This window comes from Podarcis vaucheri (genome assembly GCF_965113315.1).
Source record: "Podarcis vaucheri genome assembly, chromosome: 18".
Classification (NCBI taxonomy): domain Eukaryota; kingdom Metazoa; phylum Chordata; class Lepidosauria; order Squamata; family Lacertidae; genus Podarcis; species Podarcis vaucheri.
Window position 1 is genome coordinate 12348495 of NC_138756.1, and position 19749 is coordinate 12368243.

At 55.7% G+C, this 19749-nt stretch overlaps 2 protein-coding genes and 1 long non-coding RNA gene across 7 annotated transcripts in view; 2 read left to right on the forward strand and 1 right to left on the reverse strand.

Moving 5' to 3' along the window:
• Positions 1-11066, forward strand: part of EPS15L1 (epidermal growth factor receptor pathway substrate 15 like 1) — a 37184-nt gene extending 26118 nt beyond the window's left edge. For 3 of the 5 annotated variants that reach the window (XM_082206877.1, XM_082206879.1, XM_082206878.1), the window contains 2 exons: positions 4227-4435; positions 7351-11066. In XM_082206877.1, the coding sequence (XP_082063003.1) occupies positions 4227-4435; positions 7351-7497 (356 nt within the window). In that variant the 3' untranslated portion in view covers positions 7498-11066. The remainder of the gene's footprint in view (positions 1-4226; positions 4436-7350) is intronic. The other 2 variants (XM_082206880.1, XM_082206881.1) reach the window with 2 other exon arrangements.
• Positions 11067-14841: 3775 nt separating this feature from the next.
• KLF2 (KLF transcription factor 2) lies at positions 14842-18559 on the reverse strand. Its single transcript, XM_082206929.1, has 3 exons — positions 18414-18559; positions 17292-18201; positions 14842-15639 (listed from the first exon to the last, which is right to left on the reverse strand). The coding sequence occupies exons 1-3, from the start codon at positions 18483-18485 to the stop codon at positions 15464-15466; spliced, it is 1158 nt and encodes a 385-aa protein (XP_082063055.1). The 5' UTR covers positions 18486-18559; the 3' UTR covers positions 14842-15463.
• On the forward strand, positions 15648-16667 carry LOC309523171. Its single transcript, XR_014215274.1, has 2 exons — positions 15648-16371; positions 16505-16667. It is a non-coding gene; the product is annotated as an uncharacterized lncRNA (long non-coding RNA).
• Positions 18560-19749: the final 1190 nt, after the last annotated feature.

Here is a 19749-nt window from a genome sequence, read left to right on the forward strand (position 1 = left end):
GTAGGGCTGGACTGTGGGACTCCCTGCCACATGAAGCGGGTGCCAACCTGGGTTAGACTGATTTGAGGAGGAGGCTCCTAGGTAGAATGGCTCGGCCTCCACAGTCGAAACGCCGGTCGCCAGTAACCTCAGGAGGGGAGAGGGCTGCGGTTCAAGACTCCGGGGCCGGGGTGTAGAGCACGGCGTTTGTGCATGGGATCGGGGGCTTGCTGCAGCCCTGAATGTGCTCTGCAGCTCAGGCCCACTCTCTGTTTGACGGACCCCCTTCCTCCCGTGGGCCAGAGAGCCTGGCCGGAGGCGCTTTGACCGCTGCTGAACTGCGATTGCGGCAGGCAAATTTGCTTCCGGCTGGCGGGTCGCTCAGCCTAGGCACCTTGGAAAGGGGGTCTCCGAAGGCGCTGCTGGTTCCGGGAGACTTTGGCGGGTAGTTCCGTAAGCTGCTTCTTTGCGGAGGTCTTTAGCTCGGCCGGTTTTTGGAAGCCGACCTCCTGGGTTCGCGAGTTTGCTTTGCTGTGGTCAGCGTTCGAAACCCGCCAGCCGCGTTTTGCACCCGTCGCCCACCGAGTAAAGATGCCCAGGAGCCAGGACAGCGCCTGACGTCCCTGCCATTTGGGGGAGTCCTTGGATCTGGACCCTTTTCACACTCTTAAGACCCCACCTTGTAGCATTCCATCTGATATTTTATCCGCACAACCGGAATGAATTTCCCCAGCGTGATAGCGAATTGTCACTTGTCTTCGCTTTCCCCTTCTCACCATTGGGGAGAATATTCCTACGTTATGAATGGTCTGTGTCACCATTCAGAAAAAGGCAGGAATAAGCCAATATCTAGGCAGACTGTCCCTGGATAAAGTGACTTTTCTTCTTCTAAGTTCTCGAAGCTCAGCTCAGCTCTGAACTAGCCAGATATTTAACTGAGAATCCATCCTGTGGAAAATAAGATTTCGGAGCCATCTTGCCCCCCCAAAAAAATGGCAACTGGATGTTCCATTTTGGCAATCGCAACCCTGGTTTAAGGATCTAACGCTCCGATCTGGGGCAGAACCCACGGAGTTCACCCTTGTTCTGTGCTGGTTAGGTTGAGTCCAGTTTTGGGTGTGCCCCATTTAAAGTGGGGTGGGCCAGGATTGCGGGTGGGGGGCTGGAGGCCAAGCCTGCGTACACCCCTTTGATTTAAAGTACACCCCTTCCGAGGGGAAAAAAATAGAATCCTGGAAACTGTAGTTTGGTAAGCGTCCTGGGAATTGTAGCTCTGCGAGGGGTGAACTACAGTTCTCCTCTGAGGAGGGGGTGAAAGAGGGAGGGGTGATATAATTTGGAGCAGGGAAGGCTAAAGGGCCCAGGGAGCAACGAAGGTGGTCTGCCAAGGATTCTGCCGTTGTAACATCAGCACAGATTGGAGGGTTGGGCTGGATGGCCTCTGGGGTCCCCTGTGCACGGACAAGCAGCTTCCAGAACCCCCCTTTTTTTTTGGTCTGCCGTTGGAGGCTTGAAGCCGGCCGACGTCCATTTTCACCACAGCGCAAGGATGTTCCGTTCAACACGACGCTTGGTGGATGAATCTTTATTTGCGGCGGCCGCCGGCCATCGCAATAAAACAACAACGCGATATACAAAGAACAGAAATAAAAAGTCAATTATATAAAATACATTTTAGGGCTTTGAATCAATGGCCAAGTGGTGGGTCTTATTCCGATTGCCCCAGCTAAAAGCCTTGCCACCTTTGCCGTCATCTGCTCATCTGGACCCTGGGGCAGTGGCTGGGCGACCCAGAATGGACAATAAAAGAGGGGTGATAATCTCATTCCTCAAGAGGACAAGCCAGAAGGGCATGCGCCACCGATTCAGGGCTGCCATCTCTGCAGGGACGTTTTCTGTGTGGCATCTGTTGGCATCGTCCCTCAAGTCCAGCCGGGGGCAAGACATTCAATCTCTCGCGAGGCTAAAAGCTCGGTGGCTTTCCACCAAAGGTCCAAGCAAGAGGCGTGCCTTGTGTTTGAGTTTCCGTCGGCCGCGAGGAGGCTGTGCGGCCGAAATCAAGGCCCGGGGGCGACGCGCTCACAGTCTGTTTTCTTGCGTAGGGTGTGTGTGTGCTGCTGATCTCGAGGCTTTTTCGCTCGGGAGGCATTGCTGAAAAGGCACCCTTTTGCAAAGTTGGCATATCGTCTGTTTCTCGGTGGTTAACACCTCTTCTGCGAAGGACCGGGTACCTGGTTCCCACACCCGCCGGCGAAGCTGGTTCTCAGGGGCTGAAATATTAACAGTGGAGGCAGAAGAAGTTTGCTTGGGGCAGGGGAAAAACAGAGAACTGTTGTCATTTTTTTGCGCCCGAGCCTCGCCGTGTTGTTCCGGTTCTGCTTGTTAGGGGGCTAGCTTTCCTTTGGGGGGGGGGCATCCGGTGGGGGGGACACACAAGGCTGGACTAAACGGGTCCCCTTTTGGCCCAATAATCCTTCTTTTTCACGACTCCCAAGCGGAACCTCCATGGACAGAGCCAGTCTATCTTAGAACAAGGAGGTTTTCCTCCGGGCGAATGTGGTTTGGCCGCTGCCTGGGGACAGGACTTAAGAGCGGACCTCCTTGGGCCGGATCCGACACCGCTGCAGGGCTCCCTTTTGGGTGGTATCACGGCTGGGCTGGAGAAACCTTGCTCAGGCTGGGTTTCGCAAAACATTTAGGGGTATGCGTACCCCTGTGCCCCCCCCCCTGAGAAAAGCACTGTTTGTGGGTCCCCTGGCGGCCCCCGCGGAGATCTTTGGGCGCCGGGTCCGAGGCTGGGGGAAGCGAAACGCCCCTGTAGTATATTGTATTTTAAAATGGGGTTTCAGAGTTTTTTGGGGGTTTTGAATGTTTTATTTAGATTTCCGATTTCGTTGTTCTGTAGGGGACAATGTCAATAAAGATATCGTATATCTTAGAGAAAAGGACGTGGAAGGTTTTCCCGCGGAGCTTGAATTCGGTTTATTCCGGGTGGTTTTGTTTCGACGTGCTTGCAAACCGCTTTTGAGATCTGTTCTTTGCGGTATAGAAACAGAAATAATAATAATAATAATAATAATAATAATAATAATAATAATGTCCCATCGTGGGGAGAGGACAGCTCCTAGACATTGCATTGTGCCCGGGTTTAAGGCGATGAGATTATATATCTGCGTTTCTAACGCCGCCTGGGAACTCTTCCCTGCTCTGAATTAATCGGCTAATTTTGGGGGTACAGGGGCCACCATCACCGCAGGTGTTTCTCCAGGGGCTGAGGGGGAGCCCCTTTTCCCGCAGCTGAAAAGAGGGCGAAGGAAAAACTGCCCGATGGAGGACAGGGAACCAGAGCGGCTGCTTTTTTTGTGCGAAACCTCGGCCTCTCCCGGTTCCTCTCTGCCAGCCTGGCGCCAGTCTCACTTTGAGAAAGGGAAGTGGGGAAGAAATCGTCGCCTGGCCAAGTTCCAGGCTTGCGGCTGCCTACCGGGTCAGGGTGGCAGAGAGAGAACCAGGGGCAGCTGTGGGCAGGACCCCTCCCTCCAAGGGGGTTGGGCTGGGTGGCCTCTTAGAGGGCCCTTCGAACGCTGCGATTCTAGGGTGCCACCCTCGTGCCCGAGCCCGCAAGTCGCTAGTCCTCAGCCGCTGCCAAAACCCTCATGTGGGTCCTCTGGGCTTTTCAGGGAGCGAGAGGCAGCGAGAATCCCGTCTCCCCCTCCCCAGAAAAAAACCCAAAGCTGTCAAACACCGAAATATGCCTATCGCTAGCTGCAGAGCTGACCCACCCCCTTAAAGACCCCACTTTCTTTTTGCGGGGGAAGGTGAGTCCGAGGCATGACCTTGGGGGGTCTGGGGGGACTTGGCGCGTGCCCCCCCGGTTGAATTTGGGGAGGCGGGAGGACAATGGGACACATTTGAGCAGGCTTGGTGCCTCAATTTCAGGATTTTTTTGGCCGGGAAAAGAGGGGGGCATTGTTGCGGATTTGGCTGTGCGAAGCAGAATTCTAGGCAAAAGCTGGGGGGGGGTCCTGAGCTGCCAATTTAGGGTTAGGTGGGCTTCCCTAGACACCCCCCCCTCCAACCACTGCCCCCCTTGCCCCTTATGGTAAGTAACCTCTCCCTTTCTTCCTCTCGTTTCTCCCTTCTCCCCAACCCCTCCCTCTCCTTTTCTTCCTCGGTTTCCCCCCCCCCCATTTTTTTTCTTCTCTCTCTTTCTTTCTCTCGTTCCCTCTCTCTCTCTCGACCTTTTCCAGGTAAATCTCCTCCTGTCATCCATGTCGGCTCTTCCGATTTTGACAAGCCCCCCGACCTGTTTCGGCCGTTCGGGGCTGACACCAGCGACCCCTTTCACAGTAGAAAGGGGTTTGGGGACCTTTTTAGGGGGAGAGACGGATTTTCTCCCCCCTCGGCAGGCAAAGCTCCCAAGGACCCTTCCTCCACGGGATTTGCTGACTTCACCTCTGTAAGTTGACGTTCCTTCAATCTGGATGGAAAAAAGAAAAAGAAAAAACGGGGCGGGGGGCTTTTTGGGGGTCGTTTCCCCCTCCTCATCCTCTCCCTCCTCCCCCCTCATCCTCCTCTCCCTTCCCTCTCCCCCCTCTGGCAGTTTCTATCTCTTAGTTCCCCCCAAATCCCTCTCTCCTCCCATAGACCCATAGAACGGTAGTTGGACGGGACCCCCAAATGCCATCTGGACCAACCCGCTTCCTCCGTAGTTCTGCATTAATCCCTCTGTATGTCCCCAGGGTTTTGATTCGCTGGAAGCTGCCCAGAGTGGCTGGGACAACCTAGTCAGATGGGCGGCATATATTATTATTATTATTATTATTATTATTATTATTATTATTATTATTACAGTGGTACCTTGGGTTCTCAAACGCCTTGGTTCCCAAACACCGAAAACCCGGGAGTGAGTGTTCCGGTTTTCGAACGTTTTTTGGAAGCCGGACGTCCGACGTGGCTGTCGGCTATTGTTTCCAGGGCGCCTGCGCGAATCAGAAGCTGGTTTCTGAACATTTCAGAAGTCAGAGCCTTGGTTTCCGAACATTTCAGAAGTCAAACAGACTTCTGGAACGGATTAAGTTTGGCTCTTTCGTTTTCGCTTTTTATTTTGCGGGGGTTTTTCTGAGGTTTTTTCGGTTCATTTGTTTTTGTGACTGTGTGGAACCCAGTTCAGCTACTGATTGATTGATTGATTGATTGATTGATTGTGTGACTGCGGAAATGGATAAAAGCCCCCCCATCCAAACAATGAACTCTCACCAGTGCAGGTAATTTTAATTTTTATCATCTACAATAATGCCTTGTTTATTTTATAGCACAGCACATTGATTCTTGCTTTTCGTTTTATGGGTCGATGGTCTCGTTAGGTAGTAAAATCCACGTTAAATTGCTGTTTTAGGGGTCGTTTTTAAAAGTCTGGAACGGATTAATCCGTTTTGCATTCCTTTCTATGGGAAAGCAGTGCACCTTGGTTTTGGAACGCTTTGGTTTTGGAACAGATTAAGTCTGAGAGCCAAGGGACCACTGTATTAAGCTTTGAGTCTGGTGCTGGGATATTTTTTTGGGGGGGGATTCCCTTCCTGAAAATGTTTGGGGCGTAGGAAAACCGCCTTATCGCGTTGCTCCGTAAGCTAAGACTCTAGTCCTCAAGGTTTTGCAATAAAGTGCTGGTTTCAGGAGGGACTGAAATGTGTGAATCTCCTTCCTTGCAGGGAGAGATGCTCTGGTTAGCGTCTTAATTATTTCGTTCAGCTTATTAGTCTTGGAGGAGTGTGTGTGTGTGTGTGTGTGTGTGTGTGTGTGTTAGCAAAAGGAACTCAAAGCCACGTTGTGGATCTTTATTCTAGCGGCAGGTTTGGCGTTGAGCGTTTGACGCAGAGAGAAAGAGAGAGAAGCGTTCAGCTGATAAACAGGAAAACCTGCGATGGTTTTATTTTTAATTCTTCTTTTTTTCTTCTTTTTTAATTTCCGAGGCACCTTCAAACTTTCTCACCTTCCTGGCTTGAGTTTTGGGGTTTTTTTTGCTGAGCCTTCCCATCCATTTCCCCAGCCAAAAACCAGACTTTGCAAAAGGAGGAGGAGGCCGGTGAAATCGCCGCTGCAGTTTTCGGTTTATTACGGTCGCGGGCCAGCATTTTTAAAATAGCTAAAATACAATGGTGAAAGCAAGATGCAGTGATTTATTTTGCTTTATTTTAAAAAAAAACCAAGCCAGAATAAGATCAGAGAGTCGAGCAGGAGGTTAAAACAACTAAAAGAATCGCAAGGTTTCATAAGCGGAATAGCCTTATTGTGCTGCTATAAGGCTTGCTGTCCTTTAGGGAAGATTTAAATGTTTTATTGCATTATTATTATTATATTATTCTGTTGGGAGCCGCCCAGAGTGGCTAGGGAAATCCAGCCAAATGGGTGAGGTATAAACAAATTATTATTATTATTATTATTATTATTATTATGGCTACGTTGCGTCCAGAATTTCCCAGGCATAGCTGGGATTCACCTGTCAAATATAGCGGAATTTTGTAAAATGGGTTAAAATCTCCGTTGCTTTTTTTGTCGAATTTTCTATTAAAGTCAAAAACCTTCACTGGAGATTTTGCAAAGAAAGCTCAACGATATTTTTTTCTCCGGACTGTCACCGTTTGAAACTGGGCAAACCCTCCTCTTATGTCCTTGATTTTTGTGTGGGTCCTCCCCTCTTTTATCGGGGGAACTGCCGGCTGCCTTCCCTCGGGGAAGGGGGAAAGGGTTTGCAGCCAGTGGCGGGCAGTTCCCCTGGCTCTTAGCCCTGTGTATGGGTGTGAGACAGAGAGACCATACTTGGTACAATTAGGAGTCGATAGTCTGATTCCCACGCCCTTCGTGGCTTTTTGGGGAGGAGGGAGGGTCTCCCTGCAGTGTGAGCTGCCCTCAAAGTTCTGGCTAGAGCACTGAGCTCTGAGAGTCGGACTGGGACCCCAGTGGGTCATCTAGACCAACCCCCCGCGAGGCAGGATTTGAACGGGGCAAAGAGAGCCCAGTCAAACTGAAGGGGGGCCCCCAGACGCAGCCTCCATGGGGAACCCCAAACTCGCTCTAGGCGTGTGACGGGACCGGGCCCTTCCCCGATATAACCGGGTGCTGCTTTTTTCGGAGGGCGGGAGGAAGGAAGGGAAAGCAGGAGCGGGGCCCCCACCATCCCTTCCCATGATGGAATGGTGGCCCCCAGGGAGAGAATTGGAAAGGGGGGCCCTCCAGCGGTCATCCATCCCAACCCCGCGGCTAAAGACCCTCCCATGATCCGGGAGGCAGGAAATATGGTGGCCCCTAGGGAGAGAATTGGAAAGGGGGGCCCTCCAGCGGTCATCCCTCCCAACCCTCTCTTTCTCTCCCCAGCTTGGCAATGAGGAGCAGCAACTCGCCTGGGCGAAGCGAGAGAGCGAGAAGGCGGAGGAGGAGCGCCTGGCGCGGCTGAGGCGGCAGGAGCAGGAGGACCTTGAGCTGGCCATCGCCCTCAGCAAAGCGGACATGCCCGTCTCCTAGGGGGCTCCGGGGGGGGCTTCCCTCTCCTCCCCTTCCGCCGCTCCCTAGACCACCGTCTCCGACCCGCCGACCCCGGTCTCCGTTCTTTCGACGCGACGAAGCGAACCGCCTCTCCGTGGCGCCGCATCCGGCGCGGGGAAGCCCCTCTCTGCGGGGGAAAGGACGCAGGACTCGCACGAGGATGCCGTCTCCTTGCACAGGCGGACAGGTGGGGGGCTGCCCCCAAGAAGCTGCTCCCCCACCCCCTGGTGAACTCAGCCGGCCGTTTCCCCCCCCCCCACTCCTTTTAATTTTTGCCCTCTGCCCGCCGGAAAAGACCCTGGACCTCTCACTCTTCGAAACCTCCCATGGGGGGGCTTGGGTGTTGCTCAGCTGTGCCAGCCTTGGGGTGGGCATAGGGCAGGGGGGGTGGGGAAAGAAGGGGGTCCCACCCAGGCCTTCCCCCCACGGCGGGGCGCCAGGAAGATGGCCCCCTCTGCCTTTTTTCCCCCTTTCTTTGCAGCGCTCTCAACGTGGATTCCTTTTCACCCCCTTTTCTCTCCCCCCACAAACCCCCCAGGCACCCCGATTCCTAACGCTCTCTTTGATCGCCCAGGAAAAACCCTGCTGATAACGCCCCCCGCCCCCCCCCCCGGCTGCCTCGAACGTTCGGTTAACCAGCGCCAATTCATACCGAAACCGGGGGAAGTTAAAATACGTTGCAGCCTCGAAGGGCAGGTCGGTGTGTTTATATCTCTCTCTCTCTCTTTCTCTGTATTTCTGCCTGAAAAACATCCTGGAAAGTCTTGAGAAAAGCCAAGCCGCGTCTTCTGAGCTGTGGGGCAAGAGGGGGGTCTCCGTTCCAGAGCTGGGGGGGGGCAACGCGGGTGAGAGCAGGGGGGCAAATGTGCGGCTGCAAGCGGGTTCCTTTTGGGCATGTGGGTGGGGGTCCGAGTGGCGTGTTGGGGGGGCTTTGTGCACCCCCCCTGAGACGGCTGCTGCTCCTGCAATAGGGGCATCTCCCCCTCAAAGGGGTTCCCTCTCCCCCAGGCCAGGAAAGCCTCCAGCTTCCCAGGCTCTGTGCAGAGATGGGGCCCCCTAAGTTCTGCCCCCTTGCCCTCCCCAGAACAGCTTTTCCTCCTTCCAGAAGGCCGGCCCTCCTTCCATCTTCCCCAAGGGCCTCTTGACCCCGGTGCCTTTGCCCTGGGGGGGCTGAGGGCTCCCCACCGCCCTTCCCCACCCATTGCGGGTGGGGTGGGGGCTTCTCTTGCCCTCCCACCCCCTCTCCGAGGCGCCCGTTTCCCCTACGGCTGTGGGATCCGAGACCGGCTCCGTCCTTCCCTCCCAGCTCCGGTGGAGAATCGGGGGGCCCCCTTTTGGCCACCCCCGGGGATCCGCCCCCCCCCCAGGCAGGAAGATCCCATTCGCCCACAGAAGCACCCAGAGACACCAGCCCCCTTTGTGTGGGGAGGGGGGTCGGCCAACCGCTTAGCAGCTCCAAAGGGATGGGACAAATTCGGGCGCCAAGGCTTCAGGAGAGAGTTGGGTCCTCGGCCGGTTCTTCTTTGGAGGAGGAGGAGAACCCAAAGGAGAACCCCGTCCCACACACACACACGCACCCCAGGAAGGACCAGATCCGCGCCTTCCTTTGGGGTCCCCATCCGCCTCCATCTTGCGGGCTGAGAAGCTGGGGAAATGTGCCGCCGCAGCCTCCAGATCTATTACAGTTTTTTGTATCTTTGATTTTCGCCGCCCCCCCCCCCCCGGTGTATATTGTCCCCATCTGCCGTCTCCTCAGCAGCCAGCCCCCACCCCTCCGGGACGCGACCCACCCCCTTGTGATATAGAGAAATGTAGATATATATAGGAGATTTTATATATGTATATATCTGGGGGTGAACGTGCCGAAGGACCTTGCCTCTGAGCGCTGCCCGTAAATCCGCCGGCCTCGTGTGTCGCTCTTATGTGTGTGTGTGTGTGTTTGTGTGTGTGTATATATATATATTTACTCCCTAAGATCTGGAAATGAAAGAGCGATTCTTGTGGTTAGAGTCTCAAGCTTCTGCCAAACAAGAAAGAAAAAAAGTCTGTTTCTCTCTCGCTGCAAATTCTTGCTTCTCAAATATAGGGGGCACGGGTAAATGCAATTCGCTTCTTGAGGGTGGCGTTTTGGGGCTGCAAGAAATACGTGTGCAGGCACCCCCCCAAAAAAAAAAACAACACTCCCAGGGGTGGGGTCTTAATCCTGCACCCATTTCTCTGTGTGTTTGTGTGCGGATGAGAGAGAGAGAGAGAGTTTTCTTCAGTTTCCTTTCCTGTTGGCAGAATCAGCCACGGTTTTCGGTTGACCCCGGGGGGAGCATGGGGCTCCCTTTTAGCACCCCAAAACTACTCCTAGCCCCCCCCCCGGGGAGAGGGATGGGCAAGGGTGCCGCTTGTGGGGAGGGGCGGCCAAACACAGACAGGGCTTCCTCCGTCTTGGGGGGGGGGGGCACGGCACAAAATAGCAAGGGGCAAAATGTGCCAGAATGTGCATTTAGAGCTATCCTGCCCCCCTCTTTACAGTCCATGGGGAATCCTGGGAACTGCAGTTCGCTGGGGGGCACTTTGCCAGGGTGGGTGGGCGCTTCCCCCACCTAGGAGCGTTCTTTGGTCATGGGGGGGCCCTCCAAACCGGCTCCCGATCCAGTTGATCCAGTTGTCACAGGGTCTTGGTATTAAAGAGACGTGCGCCCCCCCCCATTTCTCCACTGGTGTTTCGCCATCAGTGTTTTCCACACTTTCGCACCCCCCCTCCCACCCCAAGGCACTCATCTTGTGGCTCTTAATATCCACGCCGTCGCCCCCCCCCCACTTCATTTCATGTGGGACGCAAACCGGCTGCTATCTCTCTTCTCCTCTGCCTGCCCCCCTCCGCTAGGAACTCTTCTCAGCTGCTTCCAAGCCCTCCTTAGAGTAGACCCATTGGCTCAAGAGGTCTCTTGCTTGCGGAGTTCCTTTCTTAAACAGAGTTTAAAGTCTTTACATTTTTTGGTGGAGGAGAAAGCATTCTCTTTCATTTCCTCTCCTCCCTTCGTTGCTTCTCTCTTTAGAAAGAGTTTTTTGGGGGGGGGCTTGAGCAGCTGTGCCCCCTCCTGGACCTCAGGCACCAGAAAAGTCAAGTCCTCTGCATCAAATTGAGCTTAGGGGTCTCTCCAAGGGGGCAGAGGGATTTGGAACAGTGGGGAGGGAGAGAGTGGGTTTTTTTTTGGGGGGGGGAGATGTGTGTGTGTGTTTTGCTGCTGCTGCAAGGGGAACCAAGAAGCCCCCCCCGGCACATCCTTTGGACCTCGGCCACGCTGCCCCCTCCACTCCCCCCCCCAGGAGATCGGCTGATGATGTATTATATATCCAGACATGTACATGACTGTATCTATGCTCTTGGAATTATCCTATAGCAAAGGGGGTGGGGAGTGGGGGGGCAATAGGGAGGAGAGAAGGTTTGCCGGGAGGGAGGGGGGAATGTTTGAATTTTAACCCATGCTCTGTGTTTTATTGTTTAATATAAGAGAAATGTTATTGTTTAATATAATAAATGAAAAGTTTACTTATTTTGGAGCATGCGAGACTCTGGGATGGCTCTCTCTCTCTTTCCCTTCTTTTTTGGGGGGGTGGGGGGGTCGGGAGCCTAGTGGGTCGGACCTGCTCATATTTCTGCCCCCATTTGTTTGGGGTCTTCCTCCCGGCGGTTCCGGGGTCCTCTGTGACCACAGAGAGTCTCCCCTCTCCTGCCTCTCCTCCTCCTCCTCTGTTACGGGGAGGGGGGCATGGAAGAGGCACACACCCCACCTGCTCCTCCTCTGGGGGTGTCCTGGACCCCTTAACCTCTTTCCAGTTGCCCACAAGTGGGGCTGGTTTCAGACGAGCTCCCTGTCCCCCATCTCCAGCTGCACGGAGGAAAGAGGCTGGTGGGAACTTCGCAGGAAGCACTGGGGGGGCTGGCTGCCACCCCCCCACCCCACTTAACTCCAGCCCCCTTGGACATTGTACACCAGCGGCCCACCACATTTTCCAGACACCTTCGTGGTGAGGCTTGGGCAGCCGTGAGGGCAGGGAGAAAGCCATCGGGGAAACCCCTGGGGTTGTAAACAGCCGAGTTATGTCGGCGCTTATAGAATCGCCAAATGGCATAGTTGATAAGGGACCCCAGGGGTCATCCATTCCAGCCCCCTGCAATGCAGGAATGTTGTGCGGATGCCCGATGGTCGCCTTCCAAAGCAACTCCTCTATTCCGAACTTTAAAATGGAAAGCGTAATGCTGGTGGTTGACAAAAGAGGTTCAAAGACTCTCTCAAGGCAAATCTTTTAAAATGTAGTATAAACACCGACAACTGGGAAACACTGGCCTGCGAGCGCTCCAGTTGGAGAACAGCCTTGACCAAAGGTGTCCTGGGCTTTGAAGACACTCGAACTCAGGACGCGAGGGAGAAATGTGCCAAGAGGAAGGCACGCTTGGAAAACCCTCACCAGGATCAACTCCCACCTGGAAACCAATGTCCCCACTGTGGAAGGACGTGGGGGTCCAGAATTGGCCTCCGCAGTCTCTTACGGACTCACTGGGAAAACCGTGTTTATGGAAGACAATCTTACTCGGCTACGAGGGATCGGAGAAGAAGAATGCAGGAATCTCTGCAGTTGGTTGGAGCATGGTGCCAAGGAACCAGCCAAGGCTGCAGGTTCGATTCCCGCATGGGGGCAGCTGCATTGCAGGGGGTTGGACTGGACGGTGCTGTGGGGTCCCTTCCAACTCTACAATTCTGTCCCTGAGAGGTGGGCGTCCAACTTCTGCTTTAAAACCAAAAACCTCCAGGGAACGGAGGGAGTCCGATGCACCTTGCAGGAGGTCGAGGGCGCACCTTGAAGCCAGTGGCATTTGAAGAAGGCGGGGAGGGCAAATGATTGTGTGTGTTTGTGTGTCCCCAAGTCTCCCGGTCCCTGAGCCGCCCCCTTCCACCACCCCCCCCCAGCCTGCCCCTTTGGGGTTTGGCCTCTCCGTTTGCTGGTGAACCTGTGCGCTGTGGTCGGAACGGGAGCCGGAAAGGGCTGAAGCCATTGCAGCAACAATCGGAGCCCATCATCGCCGCCGCGCTTCCTGCGCCCGCGCTCGGAGCTGCAAGTTGTGCAACCTCGGCTTTCTGCAGAATCTGGAGCCGCGGAGTTGCTTCCTCCAAGGCTCTCCTCTTCTTCCTCCTCCTCCTCCTCCTGCTGGCCAACTTTGCAGGACTGCCCTCCAGCCCCCTTTCCAGAAATGACAGCGTTTCGCTTTCTTTGTTGCTTATTTCGGCAACGGCCTTTAAATAGCTCCCCAGTCATTTTCTGCAAAGCGGTCTCTCATTGCGGGGAGAGCTAATTCGGGCAAACCTTTTTTTGGTGAACAACAACCGACCGACCGACCCCGCCGCCCCTCCATGCAAATAGCGAGAGCCTGTTTCTTCCTTTCTCCGCGCTGCCCGGTTAACCCGTGAACGGCTCGCCTTCCTGGGCTCACCAGGGGAGAATTTGCGGGGCGCTTCTGCCTGTGCGCAATGCGCTTCCAGAAAGAACCCTTTGCGGAGCTGGAAGAGGTCTAGAAATGGCGAGAGTCCGGAGCGACTCCCTGAGTGGGGTTGCGGGGAGGGGAGAGATTTGGAAGAACAGCGTGCGTAAAGGCGCGAGTTAAGAAGTTTTTATTCCTCCTGAGAATACTTAGAAACGCCGCCGGCTATCCAAAGGCAGGCGCAAGGAACGGGTCCCTTGTGGCGTTTACTGCCCCAAACTGAAAAGGAGAATCGGATAAATTCAGGGCTGCCAATGGCTGCGACCCTTTTCGGGCAACGCGCAGCCTGTGATGCTCTGCGCACTTGCAAGAGGTGCCCGTTCTAGTTTGCAGCAGGGTCAATTTTATTCCACCTCCCACAACCTGGGGCGCGTCAGGTGGTTTTAAACTATAGCTCATTTCCTAAACCCAAGCCTGCGCTTGCTGTTAATAGTCGAAATAATTCAGAGACAACACGTGTGTGTGTGTGTGTGTGTGTGCGCGCGCGCGCACAGCGAAGGGATCTAAATTCTCTCCAAAGTGCCGTAGTTTTGCTGACTCTCTCAATAAGCTATATTGGGTAAGCGGCTTTGTGAGCACCTCCGAGGGCACAATCCTGCGCCTTTTGCACACACCCATTTCCCCTCTCCTCCTCCTCCCTCCCCACCCCTGAGAAACAGCAACGAACTGCAGCCTCGCTCTGCTTCTGCGCGGTTTGCTTTGCGGGAGGAGACGTTGGTTTCTTGCAAAAAGGGTTTGGTGGCGGTGTTTGTTGTTTTTGCAAAAAATCTCTGCAGCCCCGCCGCGTCACCCCGTTTTTGTCTTTTTTTTTTAATGGCGCCGTGGAAACTGCGAGCCCAGCAATCACAAAGTGTCCAGATACAAAACCCTGGAAGGGAAATGGCGGGGGTTGATTTGCAGAGGTGCGAAAAAGAGGGTCAGAAAACGACCCTCTGGAGCGTGGAGGAAGATGCGCGCCTCTCACGCAGTTTGTACGCACCGCAAGCGGGTGGCGGGCGCGTTTAGGGATCTAGTTACAGATAGGTAGCCGTGTTGGTCTGCCATAGTCAAAATAAAAAAATTCCTTCCAGTAGCACCTTAAAGACCAACTAAGTTAGTTCTTGGTATGAGCTTTCGTGTGCATGCGTATCTGAAGAAGTGTATCTGAAGAAGTGTGCATGCACACGAAAGCTCATACCAAGAACTAACTTAGTTGGTCTTTAAGGTGCTACTGGAAGGAATTTTTTTATTTTGTTTAGGGATCTAGTTAGCGAAGAAACTACCTTTCTCTGTTCCAGCGTCTCCATCCGCCCACCCCCAGCCTTTGGGGAACAGCAGCAGCCGTCCTGACCCCCCCCCCTTCAAAAAAGGACTCTGCAATTACTGACATGCCGTGTTTACGTTTCACATTAAAATACCCACACGCGCGCAAAACCAGCTTGCCCACAGAGCCCGGCCGCGGGCGCAGCTGCCGCAGCATCTGGAAGAGATTTCAGGGCGCTCCCGAAATAGCTGTCGAGTAAACTAAAAATGAGACTCGGATTATAGCCTTGGGTTGCTTTTGAACTGGAGAGCCGTTTCTGGTGCAAAGCATTCGCCCTGCTGCGGTCCGTGCCCGGGTCTATTTCTTGCGCGCTGAGGGCGTGGGGGGGCAGGCGTAGGATTTTGGGGGAGCTGGGAGGGGGTAGGTTATGGGCACCTATAGGTCCAAGGAATAACAACAGCAACAACCATCTTTTTGGGCCCGGGGCTTGCACCTGCCTTCCTCCCACCCCCTCCAGGCCAAAGGATTCCTAGACAAAGAATCAGGCTTATTTTAGAAAAAAGAATCTTTAATATATATATTTTATAAAAGTTTTCATTTTTTTCCCCAAAAAAAGTGGACATGGGCAAGAAACGTGCCCATTTCGTCTTTCGCGTGTATCCTCCCAACACTTGTGTATAAAACTATGTACATTATTTATGTATATATTCTTTTCTTTTCTTTTAAAAAAAGGTCGTTTCTTCACAAGACCTCAAGCCTTGTTAAGGAGCTCTAGTGTAGGTTAAGGCAGCTGGGAGCGTTTTGCGCGAGGCGTCTCCTGCCTCCGCGCGATCCTTCCGCGCGATCCTCAAGCCAAGCCTTCCGTTCCAGCTGATCTTCTGGGCGGTCGCAGATCGACTATTTACACCCGGACAGCCCTTTCGTCTCAAGAGCCCTATAAATTAAGTCCCATATTCTCCCTCCCGGGGTTAGGGGCGGAGAGCAGCCCGTCAGGTTTCCGCGCAGCCTCCTGGAGAGAGGCGCAGGCCGCAGCCCCGCCGTCTCCTGCTCGCTACTACGGGGGCCAGCGCAAGCCTTTCCCTCCCCGCTCATCCCAGGCGCAGGCGGACGTAGTACCAGCTACAGGATCCCGACTAAGTCCTGGAGAGTCCCCCCCTCTCTCTCTCTCTCTACATGTGCCTCTTCATGTGCAGCGCCAGGTGGTCGGAGCGAGAGAAGGCGCGGTCGCAGAGGTGGCACTGGAAAGGCCGGTGCCCGGTGTGCTTGCGGTAGTGCCGCGTTAGCTCGTCGGAACGCGCAAACTTCCAGCCGCAGCCGTCCCAGTTGCAATGATAGGGCTTCTCGCCTGTGGAGGGAAGGAAGCGGGGTAAGTGTCGATCGATTGACTGGAGGAATACCTGGGATAGAAATGCAATCAAAGAGTCGATGTGCGTGGTTCCTGCAGCGCAGCGGGTTGGGCTGGATGACCTTTGGGGGTCCCTCGCAGCTACGATTCTAGCATTTGATCCCCACGACAACCCTGCGAGGCTGGTTACGTACAGAGGCAGTGGCCCAAGATCACCCATTGAGCTTCAAAGCTGAGTGGTGGGGGGAGGATTTGAACCCAGCACTCCCCAAACTTAGGAGTTTTTTTCCCGGACTACAATTCCTATCATCCCTGACCGCTAGCTACAGATGATGGGAGTTGTAGTCCGGGAAAAAAACAGCCGGAGATCCAAGTTGGGGAAACGCGGCTCTAACACAGCTGGGCTTGGAGACGCCCTTTGTGTGCGGATAATAATAATAATAGCAATAATAATAATGTTTATACCCCGCCCATCTAGTACCCCCTAAGACGCAGCCTGCCTCTGTCACTTGGCAGCGCCTCTTGGGAACAGCTGCGCCCCCAAGCCCAGAGCCCCCGAGCGCTCAGCTCCACCTTAAACGTTGCCAAGCTCGCACTGTGCGCAATTTCACGCCGGGATGTTGCTGCACTGCCAGCCAGCGTGACCAATGGTCACATACCTAGAGGACCAGCACCTTCGAGGGCACCGATGTCCCCCCCCCCAAATGCCACGAGGCGAGGTGGGTCGGCCCAGTGGCGTAGCGTGGGTTGTCAGCACCCGGGGCAAGGCAAGTAATTTGCGCCCCCTAACCCTAACCCCCAGATGTTGCGCCCGGTGCGGCCGGCCCCCCCTGCACCCCCCACGCTACGCCACTGGGTCGGCCAGCCAATCTGGAGAGCCCACAGCTCCCGGGTTAGAGAGTTTGAGTGGTGGCATCGACGGTGGTTTAGCAACAGCCAACGCCCGCCTGCCAGATTTTTCAGAGAACTGGGGCCAGGCTACAGGAAGCCTCTTTCTCTGCTGTTTTGGAAGACTTAGCGGACGCAGAGAAGAAAGAGAAAAAAATCTGCTTTTCCCTCCATGCACCTCAGCTTCGCCTCCACCAGGGGCTCCCGAACTGCGGAGGACCTGCGCCCCTCAATATTTGTGCCTGGCTTTCAACTGTATTCTTGCTTGCTCAACTTTGCTGTTTTTTTATGATTCTGCGGACTCCGCATCGGAATGCAAGAGCTTAGAAGCAAAAGCAGCAAAGAACGGAACGCAATTGAAAAGTATCCAGCGCGTTGGGGTCCTCCTCCCCCCACAATAAAATATTAGAGCCCCCCATATAATATATATATTAATGGGCATTGCCATTCCAATTGTGTGTAGTGCCATGTGATCGATTATGTGGGGCGGGGCTTACCTGGGGAACTCCCCCCCCCATTTTAAAAATTCAAATTGGCACCCCAATCCAGTGCATGCAAGTTGCCACAGCAGGGGGCGGGGGAATCGCATGTTAATTTTTTTTAATTTGTTGCACTGATTTGTAAAAATGAAAACCAATAAAGATGATTTGGGGGGGGGGAGTTGCTAGGTGGCCTGTCCAGACCCTCAGGTGGGGGCGAGGGGGGCGGTTGGACTCTCTGGTGGGGCCCTTAGCGCCGCCTGGCGCGGGCAAGCCTGCGCTTACCTGTGTGAGTGCGCAGGTGAGCCTTCAGGTGGGAACTTTTGGTGTAAGTCTTTCCGCAGCCGGCGTAGGTGCAGGTGTGGGTAGCAGTCCGTTTGCGCGGCCAGGAGCGGCGTCCGCGCTTGGGCTTGGCTTCCAGCAGCTCCAGCGGCGACGAGGGAGGCGTGAGGAGCCCCCTCGGGGCAGAGGCCGGGCAAGGCAAGCTGTCGTCGAAGAAGGCGAAGGCGGGCGGCGCGCTCTGCTGCTGCTGCTGCGATGGGTGCTGGCGGTAGTGGAGAGGGTGGGCGAAGGGCGCCGGGTAGGGGGGCTGCGCGTGGCGCCCGAGGGGGGCTTGGCACTCGGCGGCGGCGGCGGCTGCCAAGAGGTCGTCGGGGCTGAGCGGAGGGGTCTCTGCCCCCGGGAGCGGCGGAGACGCAGCCAGCATGCAGGGCGTGGGGCTTGCGCCCTCCTGCTTGATCTGCGCGCAGGATTGCGGCCACGACATCTCCGGTTTGGGCCCCTCCGCGAATGCCGACGTGACGAAGAAGCGGCCCTGGATGAAGCCGCCGTTGGCCCCCGGGAAAGGCACATAGGGGGCAGCTTCCAGTTCGGGCAGGAGGGCAGCGGTGGCGCCGTAGGGCGGTGGGCTGCCCCGCTCCATCTGCTCGTAGCCGCCGCTGCAGCCGTCGGGCGAGGGGCTGAGCTCGTAGAAGGGCTCCCGTCCGGCGCCGTAATCCCCGCGGGGCGCGCCGCTGTCAGGGCCGAAGGACCCTCCGTCTGCGCCGCTGCCCATGGAGAGAATCAGGTCCAGGACGTGGTTGAGGTCCTCGTCGTCCTTCGACGGCGCGCACAGCCCGTCCAGGCCCGGCCCGGGAGGGCAGCAGAGGTCCCCGCCGCAGGGCAGCTTCTCCGCTGGCAGCCCGCAACTCCAGCGCTGCAAGAAGGGGAGAAACGGGCCGTGAGCGGAGTCCGGATCCCGCCCGCCCCGTCAGAGAAAAACAGCCGGCGCGCCCCCTCCCTGGAGAAGTCCCCGCAGCATCCCCAAAGTCTAGACCCCACGTCCCCAAAGCCCCTCTTTTCAGTGTCCAGCGCGGTGCCTCTGAGCATACGCAGAGAGCCGGGTGGGCGAGCGAGCGAGCTACTTACTTGGTGGGCCGGTCGGCTGTCCCTGCAGAAGGAGGCGAAGGAGGGCAGGCTAGGCGCGGGCAGGAGCGCCATGATCTCGGAGGCTTTTGGATGTGTCTGCCCGGCGCGGCCGGCGCCTTGCTTTTAAGCCGCGCCGTCGAGCGCGCAGGCCAATGGCGGGGGCGCAGGAAGCGCGTCCCGGGAAGGCAGGCGGCGGAGGGACCCGGCGCTGCTGCCTGGAGGGGGCTGGAACTGCCGCTTGGCCCGGCCCCGGGCCGGCCTAAATTTAGCCCCGCTATAAAAGGAAGGCGGACAGCGCAGGAGAAGCAGCAGCGGTGGCGCGCAGAGAGAGAGGCCGAGCCGAGCCTCCTCCTCCTCCGGCATCGGACCTTCCCTGCTCGGCTGCAGCCCCCCCCCGGGGGGCGCTCTGCACATGCTCGGGGAACCCCTCGCTTAGCCCGCTGGCTCCTTGCGCGCTCTGCATTCGCGGGTCGCCTTGCGCGCCTGGGCCCCGGCACCTCTTTGGCCGGCTCCCCCCTCGCCAATAAGTCTGGGTGGCGGGCAGCACCCCCCGTGGGGGCTCTTGAAGCGGGTGGCCCCTTTGTTCTAGATGGGTGGGTGCGGAGCAACAAAGCGGACCCGCTGCTAACCCGGTTTCGCCGCTGACCGCGCGCGTTGCTGGGGCCTCTGAGCGCGTACAGGGTGCCTTTCCGGGTGGACAGAGCAAAGAAAACAGCGTGGTGTTTTGTTTTGTTTTGTTTTGTTTTAGCAGAGGGGGGGTTAGTATGCGATGAATGCTCCCCATGCAAGGCCATTTTTTCCACAGCCACTGGCATGCAAATCTCTCTCTCACACACAACCTATTTATTTATGCATTTATTTCCTTCCATTTCATATGAAAGATCGCTCAGCAATTAAGCAACAGCAAAAAAAAAACCACTTCCACGAGAATGGCACGCCATATAGAAAACGATTTCATAAATCCTAACCATCCTGATTTACTCCTTTCCAGGGGGTGGGAGGCCCCTGACCCACTAGCGCTAATTTAGTTTGCAGTCCTCATCTGGAAGAACTGCTGTTGGATTTTCCGTTGAAAAAGCCTTCCCAGATTCCATGGGGGAAATAATATGGGTCCCAGAGGACGTGCTGAATGAGGGGGAAGAGCTCCCATCCCCACACAAACCCTGGGTGCACCCCCAGGGTCAGAAGGGCCTGTGGCTGGGAGGCGGCGGCTTATAACAACAGCCCTGCAATCAGTGGCGTAGCGTGGGTTCTCAGCACCCGGGGCAAGGCAAGTAATTTGCGCCCCCTAACCCGTGGATTTTAGCACTCGAGTCTGTTCCACGCCCCCCCCCCC

What these genes read in the sequence shown, in the direction of transcription:
- KLF2 (XM_082206929.1), bottom strand. Translation starts at nt 18,485, where the DNA reads ATGGCGCTCCTGCCCGCGCCTAGCCTGCCCTCCTTCGCCTCCTTCTGC. An exon ending in ACAGCCGACCGGCCCACCAA is followed by an intron (nt 18,202 to 18,413) that starts GTAAGTAGCTCG and finishes CCCTTCTTGCAG; the next exon opens with CGCTGGAGTTGCGGGCTGCC. An exon ending in TCACCTGCGCACTCACACAG is followed by an intron (nt 15,640 to 17,291) that starts GTAAGCGCAGGC and finishes TTCCCTCCACAG; the next exon opens with GCGAGAAGCCCTATCATTGC.